This window comes from Sapajus apella, unplaced genomic scaffold, assembly GCF_009761245.1.
Source record: "Sapajus apella isolate SASKATOON/1434 unplaced genomic scaffold, GSC_monkey_1.0 scaffold150, whole genome shotgun sequence".
In the NCBI taxonomy this organism is placed as follows: domain Eukaryota; kingdom Metazoa; phylum Chordata; class Mammalia; order Primates; family Cebidae; genus Sapajus; species Sapajus apella.
The window spans coordinates 1,483,230-1,496,777 of record NW_022437090.1 but is presented as its reverse complement, the minus strand read 5'-3'; the positions used below and the strand labels follow the sequence as shown (position 1 = coordinate 1,496,777).

The 13,548-nt window shown below is 41.3% G+C and overlaps 1 protein-coding gene across 2 annotated transcripts in view; it reads left to right on the top strand.

Annotated features, from left to right (window-relative positions):
* INTS9 (integrator complex subunit 9) overlaps positions 1-13,548 on the top strand; it is a 122,660-nt gene that overhangs the window by 80,022 nt on the left and 29,090 nt on the right. For both annotated transcript variants that reach the window (XM_032265376.1, XM_032265377.1), the window contains one exon: positions 13,174-13,285. In XM_032265376.1, the coding sequence (XP_032121267.1) occupies positions 13,174-13,285 (112 nt within the window). The remainder of the gene's footprint in view (positions 1-13,173; positions 13,286-13,548) is intronic.

The following is a 13,548-nucleotide window of genomic DNA, read 5'->3' as shown; positions in this document are numbered from 1 at the left end:
TGAGGAATACTTCAGCTCAGGAGGTTGAGGTTGCAGTGAGCCATGTTTGTGCCATTGCACTCTAGCCTGGGCAACAGAGCAAGACCCTGTCTCAAAAAAAAAAAAAAAAAAAAGCATTATAATGGCCGAATTCTACTTTAAATGTTACAGCAAAGTTTGCTAGTCACTGGTCTACTTGAGTGGAATCTCTACTAACTAGGAAGAATATCACAGGCTGCTGTAGAATCCTGATAAACACAGGGAAATAAGGCTTTGGATTAAGCCAGAGGCAGTAAGAATGGAGAAAAGAGTTAAAGAAAACATTGGGGGGGTCTTTAATTCAAGAAACATTTGTTGAATTCCCACTATCTTCAGAAAAGGAAGAATAAAAGAGATCTCATGTCCACATGACATTGAGAATGCCATTAATGACCACTAATGCAGTTAACAAGGAAGAGTTGGCAGAGGGCCATTTGTTGCAGAAGAGGGAGTGGGTTTCATGAAGGTGAATTTGGGAGAACATTAGACAGATGGAAATATCCAGCTGGAACTGTGATGTGAAGGCAAGTCTGGAGACAAACTGGAGGGCTGTCACAGTTTTAAAATCTAAATAGGCTGGGCGTGGTGGCTCACGCCTGTAATCCCAGCACTTTGGGAGGCCAGGGCAGGCGGATCTGGAAGTCAGGAGTTCGAGACCAGCCTGACCCACATGGTGAAACCCTGTCTCTACTAAAAATACAAAAATGAGCCAGGCATAGTGGTGTGCACCTGTAATCCCAGCTACTTGGGAGGCTGAGGCAGGAGAATTGCTTGAACCTGGGAGGTGGAAGTTGCAGTGAGCCAAGATCACGACATTGCACACCAGCCTGGGCGACAGAGAGATACTCCATCTCACCAAAAAAAAAAAAAATCTAAATAAAGGGCTGAGAGCCAAAGACTGTGCCATAGGGAACTTTTACCAACAGACAGTGGAAGGGAGAAAAATAGTATTGTGTAAGAATGGTTGCGTTAAAGGAAAGTTGAGGCCCAAAAGTGTAGCCTCCCACATGAAGAGGAAGAGAGGTAGCCTTTACTGAGCACGGGGTCTCAGTATTTTTTTATTTGATTTTATATTTTTTATAATCAGTTTTTTAATTGATTTGATATTTAGCAACCATGCTGAATTCTCTTAATTCTAATATTTATCTATTGATACTATCTTCCAAAGAAGTAACACTTTTCTCACCTCTCTTCTAACCTTTATATTTTTTATTCCTTTTTCTCATCCTGTGACTGAGCCCTGTTACACTGGGTTGCACAGCAGTGGTGATAGTGGACATCCTTGTCTTGTGTAAGACTGAAAGGAAAGCTTTTGTAGTTTGTTCGTTAAACATCAGGCTTACTGCACCATTTTTATTTGTCGAGTTAAGGAGTGTCTCCTTTATTCCCAACTTTCTGATTTTTTAAAAGTCAGACGTAAGTGTTTTACCTTATCGGATGCTTTTGAGCATGTGAGAGCAACTTTGATTTTTCTCCTTTGAGACCATGAATGTAGCAGATTGTAGTGTTGGCTTTTCTCACATTTAACCATCCTGTATTCCTGGGGTAAATCTTGCTTGATTACAGTCTATTCTTTTTAAAATACTCTCCAGGAATCAGTTGGTGAGTATTTCATTGAAGTTTATAATCTATAGTCATAGGTGGAAAATGAGTCTATGTATTATTTTCTTCTATCTTCATTTGTTGGAAACTAAGGTACGTTAGTCTCATAAAGTGATTTGGGAGCCTTTCCCTCTTTTTCTAATGTCAGAATAAAAAACACAAGATAGGGATTAACTTTTCCTGAAAGCTTGGTCAAATGTTCCATAAAACTGTCTGGACGTGGGTTACTGTTACTGAATTATATTTTCTGGGCCAAAATGGTGCCAGAATTTTGGCAGAGGTTTGTCCTTTTTGCCTAGATTTTCAAAATCAGAGGCATAAAGTTATTTATAATCCTCTTCTATTTGTTTAACCTTTTTGTATAAGTCTTTTCATTCTAAAGTTTATTTTCACCATCTTGATCAGATTTGCCAGAGGTTTGTCTATATTATTGATTTTAGTCAAAAAATAAGTTTTTGGTTTTAATTGTTTTGTAGTATTTGCATCCTCTGTTCTGCCCTTTATTTCCTTTCTTTCTTCCTTCCTTCCTTCGGATTTACTCTGTTTATTTGAATACTTACCAAGTGTGTTTCAGTCTTTGGTTTTCCATAAATGTGTTTAAAGCAACCAGTTTCTGTCTTAGTATAATTTTACTCTGTTGCATTTTTTAGATGCAGTGCTTTGTCATTCATCTCTAAGTATGCCATAATATTCTTTATAATGTTCATGATTTCAATACCCAAAGGTTATTTTATAGTTTGTTTGGTTGTTTCTAGTCCATTCAGTCTGATTAGACATAGGATTAGAGGAACTTTTTTTAAGGATATGTTTCAGAATTCTAATCTTCTGCATTATAATAAACATATCCTGATGGACTGAAATTTGATTAGGCTTCCTTTGAAGCACAATCTATTTTTGTAAATGTTCTACGTGTCTTGAAAAAGAATGTGTATTCACTGTTGGGTAAAATTTTTCTTTATGTATTTGAGTTTTTTGCGTCATTCAAGTCTTTTATCTTTGCTTAGCTACTGATTTCTGAAAAGAGTATGTTACTTGTTGATTTATTTATTTCTCCCTGTAGTTTTACCAGTTTTTACTTTTCATATTTATAAGCTGTATACTCAGGAGTCTATATAGTCATGATCATTGTATTTTATTGATTAGTTATTCTTTTTTATCAGGATGCTTCAATGCTTTCTTTTTTTTTTTTTTTTCTATAAAAACTGCATCAAAAGCCAAGAGACTTTTTCCCATTTCATATGTGCCTGTTTTTTGTTTTTCTTTTCTTTTTTGTTTTTTTTAGGCAAGGTCTGGCTCTGTCACTCAGGCTAGAGTACAGTGGCACAGTCTCAGCTCACTGCAGCCTCTGCCTTTGGAGTTCAAGCAGTCCTCCCACCTTAGCCTCCCAAGTAGCTGAGACTACATACAGGCACATGCCACCATGTAGAGACAGGGTCTCCTTATATTGCCCATGCTGATCTCAAACTCCTGGGCTCAAGTGATCCATCTACCTTTGGCCTCCCAAAGTGTTGGGATTACAGGCATGAGACACTGTGCTTGGCTAGGATTTTTTTAAATCTAGTGTCTCTTGGTTGGTGAGCCTGTTTATGTTTCTTGTAATGACTGTTGTAGTTCTGCTGTCTTCTTTCATGTTTTTAGTTCATTCTTTCCCCAGTCCTTTTTTGCCTTCCTTTAGAAGGGTAAATTTCCTTCTGTATGTGTGAAAATTCACATTTTATTTTTATTCTTCTGTGTTATTTTTTTTTCTTTGAGATGGAGTTTCGCCCTGTCACCAGGCTGGAATGCAGTGGCATGATCTCAGCTCACTGCAACCTCCGCCTCCCAGGTTCAAACGATTCTCCTGCCTCAGCCTCCTAAGTAGCTGAGACTACAGGCATGCGCCACCACGCCCAGCTAATTTTTGTATTTTCCGTAGAGATGGGGTTTCACCATGTTGACCAGGATGGTCTCCATCTCTTGACCTTGTGATCTGCCCCCCTCGGCCTCCCAAAGTGCTGGGATTACAAGTGTGCACCACCACGCCCGGCCTCTTGGTTTATTTTTTCTGTTGCTATCTTAGTTATCAGTGTCTGTATCTTTCCCTGCAAAGCCACACTGTCCTCTTGTCTCCCCCATCTTTCTCCTTTCCTTTGCACACCATACCCCGTGCCCACCATGGTGAAACCATCTAAGATTTTAGTTCTGGGTCATTTGCAATATACATAGGATGGTGAATATATTCCTTATTGCAATAACGGTGATCTTCATTGAGATACTTTGTAAGTTTTTCAACCTTACTTTCCACATACAGGATCTCATAACATCCTGCTAGATTGACTTTTCTTTTTCCAGGAATGCTTGAGGAATGGGAATCTAGGCGGTCTTGAAGTGGTAAGCTTTTGGCCTTGAATTACTAAGAATATCTTTAATTTTTTTCTCATGTTTAAATGATAGCTTGGACGGATTAAAAATTGAAGGCAAAAAACTTTGACATGATAAGGCTTTTGAAATATGACTTCATTTTCCACTTGTATCTCTTGGTGTCATTAAGAACTCTGACACCGTTTAGATTTGTGTTCCATTATATGGGATATCTGCTTTTAGAATTTTCACATTAATATTTGTAAGTTTTACAGTGATTTCTCTTCAGTGTGTTTTTCCTGTTAGTGTGGTATCTGTGAGGTCTTCCAATCTCCTTTAACTTAAAAAAATTCTTAGTCATTTCTTAAATTACTTACTCCTGGTTTTCTTTTTATGGAATTTCTAGTATATAGATCCTGACACATCTCTTTCCTTGTGTATTTCCTGTCTACTTCATGAAACCTCCGGAAAAAAATCTGCCAGCTCCTGAATGCATTCTTGCTCCTCAGCCTGTGTATTCAACTCTTCATTTCCACAGTTATACTTTTGTTCACAGTATTTCTGGTTGTTTCTCTTTATACTTGCTCATTTTAATCCCCCTGTGTGTATTTTAGGGGACATTTTAATACATATATTCCTACTATGTCTGGTTCACTAATTCTCCCACAGGTTTAAGGACAGGTTTTAGCTCACCATGAGTAGTAGATGCTGCTTTCCTCAGTGGTCTTGTTCGATTCCCTGGAAGCTCTTGCTTCATCCACAGGGACCCTCCTCTCATGCCTCTGCTTCAGACATTGTTTCTCCTGAATGCATCTCCCTGATTTGTCACCATTTTGCCCTTGTGGTGTGAGGGAACAGGCAAGGAGTGTTGGGGTGGTCTGTGAACCTCCATCCTGCTGTTCTGGCATTTTCATCCTCACAGGAGGCTGGAACTGGCCACAATCTGCCAACTGTAATATGGAGGAAAGAAAAAAGGACAAAGGGTTTTTACCCAACCTGTCCTTCACCTGCAGTAGACGCGTTTGCCTGCCTATTTGTCCCCATTCCAAGACCCTCAGTTTCCCCAGGAATTTGTTCCAGTTTTGGTTTAGTTTCGCAAATTTGTCAGCTGTCCTTCTGAGCACCTCTGTACCTCAGTTTACATTCTGGGAGTGTGGCAGAGCACTCATGCCTATAATCCCAGCACCTTGGGAGGCCAAGGTGGGAGGATCGCTGGAGCTCGAGTGTTTGAGACCAGCTTGGACAACACAGTGGGATCCCGTCTCTACAAAAAATCAAAAAAGAGGCTGGGTGGCACACGCCTCTGGTCCCAGCTACTTGGGATGCTGAGGTGGGAGGATCACTTGAGTCAGGGAGGTTAGGCTACAGTGAACTGTGACTGCACCAGTGTGTCCCAGCCTGGGCAACAGAGCGAGACCCTGTCTCTAAATAAATAAATAAACATAAAAATAGATTCTGGGAGCATGCCAGCAGCTCATGCCTATGTGTGGTCTTGTCAGGAGCCATAACAGATGCCTTACTTTGAAATAATACTATTTTCTTCTATTTCTGATTAGAAAATTTTAATTTGTATTTATTGTAATTTTGGAAAATAAAAAATCTCAGAGAAGAGCTTAAAAATTATACAAATCCTAACATTAAGAGCTATTTGCAGCCTGCTTTTCTACTCTTTCTGATGAACTGTAGAGTGAAGTTTCCTTAAGTCATTGTAGATTCTACCACATGACATTTGATATCTGCCTGGTGGTCTGTCATGTGGCCATACCATGAAATGTTTAACTCTCTCTCACTGTTAGACATTTAATGGCTTCAAGCTTTTTTTCCTGAAAAAAAAGTCTTATTTCAAACAGTTGTACAGTCTGCCCAGAAAGAGGGTTCAGGGCACAGATTAAAAGTGATAATACTAATAGGACAAAACAACCAGCACCTGTTGGAAAGATCCCATGAATGTATTGGCAGTAACTAGCAAGCACTTCTGATTACTGGAGCCGTGGCCTTTCTGGCCCTGGAAATCAAATTAATGGATTTACTTGTGGCTTGTGAACCTGTATTTGAATACTACGTTTGTATTATGTTGGTTTGAAAAGGCAACGTAATAGTCCTGTTATTTCAATAGCTTCTTGGCTCTTCTGCCTCACTTCAGGGGTACACTTGAGTTTTAGATGTGCAATTCCCCAGCATAGTATAGCAAAAGCTACATATACCTAGACGTTAGGGCTTAGTTTTATTATTTATTTTTCTCTTGAAACAGTCTCATTCTGTTGCCCAGGTTGGATTGCAGTGGCACGGTCATGGCTTACTCCAACCTCAGACTCTCCAGGCTCAGATGATCCTCCCACCTTAGCCTCTTAAGTAGCTGAGACTACAGTGCACCAGCACACCTGTTTCTTTTTTTTGTTTGTTTGTTTGTTTTTTGTAGAAACAGGGTTTTGCCACATTGCCCAGGCTGGTCGCAAACTCATGGGTTCAAGTGATTCACCCACCTCAGCCTCCCAAAGTGCTGAGATTACAGGTATGAGCCACCACTCCTGGCCTGGTTAGTTTCTGATAGTATGTGACATTGATGTTCTTACAAGGCTAAGATTTGAAGTATGGAAAATGGTAGGGCATGGTAGAGTATTTTATTATTACTCTCGGCCGTATGTTTTCATTTGTGTTTAGGTGTAGTTTATTATCTTTTCTCATCCTTCTGACCACAAAAGAGACCTGGAAAAGTATCCATCCTACCCCTTTAGCTCTCACCTGAAGGCCTTGAAGACTCTCCAACACTTTGGTCTCTGGCCTGGAATAAATTTGGAAAATGAAGCACAGCCAGTCAATGGGCTGTTTCCTTCCCTTATAACTTTTGACCTTGAAGCTAAGACACGTGGTTCTCTGGTTTCTAAGGCTCCTGGGGCTATGAGGGAGGAGGAGAGGATAGATGATTTGAAAGCAAGGGTTCCACAGGGGGATATCTGCCTTAGAACAGTGGTTCTTAACATTTTCTGGGTCATTAACTAAAAGCCTGATAGTAAGAATTTGATGAAAACTACTCCAAAGAAAGTAATAAAACATATATGTACATTGACGCAGACTTTGCTTTTTATTTCTGGATACCCTGAGTTTATGGAGTCCTCAGAAGCCCATTGTTATTTATCAGGTTAAGAATCTCTGGCTTAGAGTTTGGAAAGAATTTTTTTAAGAAATGACATAAAAGAAAATGAATTTTTCCGATCGATGTGGTGGTGTCAAAGAAAAAAATAAATAAATAAATAAAAATAAAGAAAAAATGAATTGGCCTTTTCCACCCAGTCATTCCCTGAGCTTATGATGTTTTATTCTTCGCTGTGGGAATTTGTTCTTATCCATGGGGGTAGAAGGCGGTGGTTGGCTTATGAGAAGGTCTCCTAGAGCTTGCACATTTCCTGCCCCTGTACATTTCATGATCCTTTTCCCTTTTAAGGGCAGGGGAATCTCCTATTGGCTCATTTTCTTGGGATCTTAAAGACTCTGGCACTGGTCGGACCCGGTGGCTCACACTTGTAAACCCAGTACTTTTGGAGGTTGAGACAGGAGGATCACTTCAGCCCAGGAGTTCGATACCAGCCTGGGCAACATGGCAAAACTCCATCTCTATGAAAAATACAGAAATTAGCTGGCCATGATGGCACGCGCCTGTGGTCCCAGCTACTTGGGTAGCTGAGTTGGAAGTCTCACTTGAGTGCAAGCAGGTTGAGGCTGCAATGAGCTGAGATCACTCCAATCTGAGCAATAGAGCAAGATTCTGTCTCAAGAACACAAATAAATAAACAAGTAAAGACTGTGGCAGTAATCGATGCAGTTTCTTCTCTTAAATCTAAAGAAGATAATCTTAAATTTAGATTTCTTGAATCAGTGTGTGTGTGTGTGTGTGTGTGTGTGTGTGTGTGTGTGTGTTTTACATGGAGTCCTCTGTCACTCAGACTGGAGTGCACGGGCAGGATCTCAGCTCACTGCAGCTTCTGCCTCCTTGGCTTAAGAGAGTCTCCCATCTCAGCGTTCTCAATAGCTAGAAGTATAGGCAGACACCACCATGCCTAGCCAATTTTTTTGTGTTTTTTGTGGAATTGGGATTTTGCCATGTTGCCCAGGCTGGTTTCGAACTCCTGGGCTCAAGTGATCCACCTGCCTGAGCCTCCCAAAGTTCTGGGATTACAGGCATGAGCCACAGTGCCCAGCTGAGTCGAATTTTTAAGAACTAAGGCAGTTGCTGGTAGATTTGTTTTGTTTTTTGTATTGTTTTCTTCCCCCTGAATTTCCCCAAATGTTTTGCTGTTTCTGCAGTACTATGCTTTGGTCTGGAAGCTCTACAGTAAAAGCCAAGCCTAATATATTTGGTGGCAAGGGCAGCAGGGAAGCTGAGCTGCTAATAGTCCATGGATCAGTTGGAGGTTGATCCCATGAAGCAAGGAGCAGGAGACCAGACAATTCGCTGGCCCTCCATCTGTTTCCTTCCAAACCTGCTATCTTGTTTGTGTTACCTAGCTGTACAGCTTCTCTCTGCAGAATATTTCCTCCTTTCAGAAATAATATATACCATTTATGTGCATTTGTTTAGTTGTTCATTCATTACCTCATGTAGTTAAGGATATTTCTAAACCCCAACTTGTGGGAACAGAGTATGTGAGGCCATAGAAGAAACATGAAATTTACAGAAGTTATAATGGGGGAGAAGGTGTTTACATACGGAACTTTTCTCCAGGGTGCAGGTGATCAGTCGAGTGGATCTGCTGCTTCCATCTCCTCACCTGCCGTGACGTTATATAATTTGTTTCTCTGTGTCTGGACTGCTACCCGGGCCTTAAAAATTTTCTCTGTTTGCTCTCACTGACTTCCTTTAGTAAAATCTCCTAATTACTGTTACCAGAATGTCATTTGCTGCTTCAGACTGTTGGCTGCTCACTGCCCACTCTGTCAGTGGGCATGATGCTGACCTTTTTGGCCCCTTACCAATTGCGTTGTCTTTACCTGACTCCTTTCTCTGGCCCAAAGTACACTTTCCATCCTGGCCAAATAGATTCATTTGGTGTCTGCACTCTGCCTTCCCCTGCCCATGTCCTCTGCCCCTCCTGCAGTGGGCAGTGCTTCCTCTCACCTTCCTGGCTCCCACTGCACTCCTTCCGATATGAAATTCTCATGTTTCCTACCAGACCGTGTTGTTTTTTTGTATTTGTCTGTTCAGCAAATGTTTGTGTAGTAAATGCTGTCTGCCAGGCATTTTGCTAGACAATGGGGAAACAAAGTTCTTTCCTTCACGGAGCTTCAGAGTCCCGTAGGGACACAGACAAGTAAATAGTACTTTAAGTTTGGAGTGATCCGCGCTGGGATGGAAAGTGTTAGATGCCCCAGGGCACATGTTAAAGGGACAGCTTGGTATAGGGGAAGGGAGAGATGTCTGGGAGATGTTCCAAAGGCAGTGAGTGACCCAGGCTCTTGAAACTGAGTCTTAAGTTCCTTAGCCAAAGAAGAAAAGAGAACTGGAGCAAAACATCATCTGCCAAAAAGCCATGTATACTGACCTCACCTGGCCTGGTGCAGCTGGCTAGTGTGCCTTCCTCTTGGCATTTGTATACTCAGTGCAAACTCTTAAAATTTGCATTATACTTTCTGTGGCTTTTTGAAAAATCATTTTTTAAAAATTATGCATAAATGTTTTCTTCAACTGGATTATATGCTTCTAGGGACCACGTCTTCTTCTTCTCATGCCTTGTGCCATGCATTCAATCAAAATGAAGCATCAGAGGCCTGATACGATGGCCACAGCCCCCTTAGGCTTGGGGTTTATCAAAATATTATTCCTCAGGTTTGTGATAGCAACAGGAGGCAGCCAAATGCCTGGATAGACAGGAGTGGGTACCCAGTGAAACCCTACCTCCAATTGGAAGACAGTTTCAAGCCTGAAAGCCAAGCTACGAGTTAAATCTTTGGACCAGATTGAGAATCTGTCTTCCTGTTTGGTGCACTTTTCCCCCGATTGATCCCCACCCTTCACCTCTTTTACATATACCTACCCTTTCCTAATTGGTTTTCTATACTGTGATATCCACCTTTTAGTGGTGTCTTTGCTTTAACCTTTTTTGCATGCTCACAAACCAGTCAGCATGCATGCCCCATCCTCTGCTTGTAAAGACCCCAGACCCAGTCAATAAGAGAGAACCACCTGACTGCAGGGGCAGGGGACCACCCCCCACATCCCCTCTCTACTGATAGCTGTTCTGTTGCTCAATAAAATTCTTCTTTGCCCTCCTCACCCTTCAATGTTCAGTGTATTCTCACTCTTCTTGGGTGCTGTACAAGAGCTCGGGAACCACTGAACACAGGTATGAGCAATAACAGATAAGCTGCGGCACACTCTGTGGCTGAGTGAGGCCAGGGTGAGGCGTCACTGGCCAGGGGTCTCCAACTTGCAAAGTGACCAAGAAAAAAAATCAGTTGTTCGTAACTGTCAACTTTATAAGGTATTTTTAGTTGGTACTTGGACAAGATGGGTTTTTCTTTGTGTGTGTGTTTGAGCAAAATGTTCCCCTTTGCAGCACTTGGTAAGTGGTCATTGACACGTGTAATCTATACATTTGCCCTTTGGTGGTGAAATGGAGATGTCTGAGGCATCAGCTTGGTTTGGAGAGTGTCACTAAAAGCCTTTTAAGCCTGCTTCTTCACAGTAGCCCTGGGAATCAACGAGAAATGTCTCTGAGTTAAGGGCTAAAATTACCAACATCCAGTCTGACCTGATCATGAGGTATCTTACAACATTTCCAACTCAGTGACGTTCGTACTGTAGCACTGCCTCTGTTTGTTTGTTGGTGGTCATTTAATTTTCAAAGGAAGAAGATGTTGATGGCTAAGGTTAAGAGGTAATGTTTTCAGAGTTTGCTCTGTGTTATATGTTTTTATCTGGATCAATAGTTCTTTTGTGTCGTTTGAGAGGGAGAGAGTCTTGCACTGCTGCCCCGGCTGAAGTATAGTGGTGTGATTGAACATAGCTCACTGCAGCCTCAAATGTGGATCAGTAGTTCTTAATCTTTTGGGGGTCATGGCCCTGTTTCACCACTGAGTTACATTTATGGAAAAGTATACACAGAGGCTGGGCGTGGTGGCTCATTATAGTCATAATTCCAGCACTCTGGGGAGCCAAGGCAGGCAGATCACTTGAAGTCAGCAGTACAAAACCAGCCTGGCCAAAATGGTGAAAACTTGTCTCTAGTAAAAATACAAAAATTAGCCAGGCTTGGTGGCAAGCACGTGTAATCCCAGCCACTCGGCAGGCTGAGGCAGCAGAACCACTTGAACCTCCATTGCATTGAGCCAAGATGGCACCACTGCACTCTAGTCTGGGCAACAGAGCTGTCTCAAAAAAACAAGAAAAGTCTACACACAACTGTATATACCATTTCAGAAGGTTCCTGGGTCCTCTAAAGTCCCTCATCTCCCTTCAGCTCTCAGGATTGTTACTGGCTTATTCTAACAAGGTCCATATAAAATGGTTGCCATTTAGCTAACTGTGCTACCCATTGACACTTGGTTCCTTTGTCACCATTCAAGTTTCTTTCCAGTGGATACTCGCACACAAGACACAGTCCGAGGCCCCTTAGACTTCTGCTGCTGAGAATCACTGTCCTGTACTTCCCTTCCTCTCTTCTCTGGAAACAGTGGATGCATATGTATTTGTTGGAGAAGTACAAATAGACGAGTTCTGCCCAAGCAGAGAAAACTCTCTTACATACATTGGAATATACTTGTGCAAATAGAAAATAGAAGCTAGTCACATACAGCTGTCTCCACCACTGGTCTTTTCCTGTGTCCATATTAAAGAAATATTTTTCAGGTTATAAACCTGCTTATAACATATGACCAAAATTATGTTATTCAAAAAGTAATGAAGCTCATGTATCCATGCTTACATATAAGAGAAGGTGAAAGGAAAATACTCAAAAGGCACAGCTACTCAGACCACCATACAGATGATGAGACTTTGCTTTATTTGGAATTTTATTTATTGCGGAATCAGGTGGGACAGAAAAAAGAGGCAGAAGCCTTCTGAGTAAACTGTGTTGCCAGCTTTTTTCTTCTGATGATCCACGGGGTACTTTCAGTGGAGATGAGGAAAGGATGTGTTACAGATGGAAGCCTTTCTGAGCTCTCCTGTGAGCTCTCCAGCTTCTCCATCCATGGGCCCTCATTTTGATTTCTTATTTTAATCTTAATTTATTTAGAAAGGTTAATATTTTTTGAAATGCTTTGAAAACAATCAAAATTAAATTCCAGCTGTGGTGAGTAAAAATAAAAACATAGCATCCTAAGAATCACAGAGTAGTGTGTCCTGGGCTTTCCTAGTTCACAAGAAGATCGTGGATGTTAACTTTTGAAACTTATAGAAGGCATCTAAGGGAGTTGGGTCAAGAAATAGTCCCATGTTACAGGAAACCTAGCTCAGAGATCATGAGGCTGGTCATGGAATTGGGAGTAGACTTGACCTTCTAATTCCCAATCCAGGGTTCTTCATGGCTTCTATGCCACTGGTACTTAGTGTAAATCTCCTTAGGTCTTTGAGTCCCATCTTCCATATTCCCATAGCGTATGTTTGTTTCCTGTGCTTCAGAGTTCCTTTGAGAATCAAATTGTATAATGTGTGCTTCTCAAAGTATGATTCCCCAGGCCAGCAAAGGCAGCATCTCCTGGGAATGTGAAAATGCAGGATTCTCAGGCCCCACCCCAATCTGAATCTGAAACTCTGGGGGTGGGCCCAGCAATCCATGTTTTATCACACCCGCCAGGGGATTCTGACTCACACAAAGCTTGGAAACCACTGATGACATGTGAGATACCATTTAGAATAAGAAAGCATTACAGAAATGTAAGATACCTTGTTTTAATGGGGGTAAAATGTATATATGGTGAAACACAAATATCTTAAATGTACAAAACTGAATTCTGATAAGATATAATCACTGCCCCAGTGAAGATACAGAACTTGTCCATCCCTCCATAGAGCTCCCTATGCCTCCTCCCTTCAGTCCCCACCCAACTTAGGCAGCTAATGGTTAAGTGGTTAAGGACCGACTATCCCTTAGAGAACCCAAGAGAACTCAGTGATGGGTTAAACGTAGAGCAATGTCTTTGTTCTCTTATTCCTTCACTGTTTGTAGGTAATGTTCCTTTTAAAATTGCTAACCATATTTCTCTGTTCTTTTTCAGCCCATGGACCAAGCTTCTCTCAAAAACAGCGATGTTCTTGTTCTGACAGGCCTTACCCAGATCCCCACTGCAAACCCAGATGGCATGGTGGGAGAGTTCTGCAGCAACCTAGGTGTGCAGCCATCTCTCATCTCATGTTGGATGGTCTATCTTGGATTTATTTTACAATAATAAATAATACTTACAATAATGGGGCAGGAAGGAGTGCTTACAGGGTAGCAGCTGTCAAAGTTTAAGGGAGGCGGTACATCTTTGCGAGTAATAGTGCAGAAAAGAGTGTTACACTTTGAATTCACAACAGCAATACAGTGAACAGTTTATATATAATATATATTTTTATATATTATATATAACTGTTGTTTTCTATATTATATA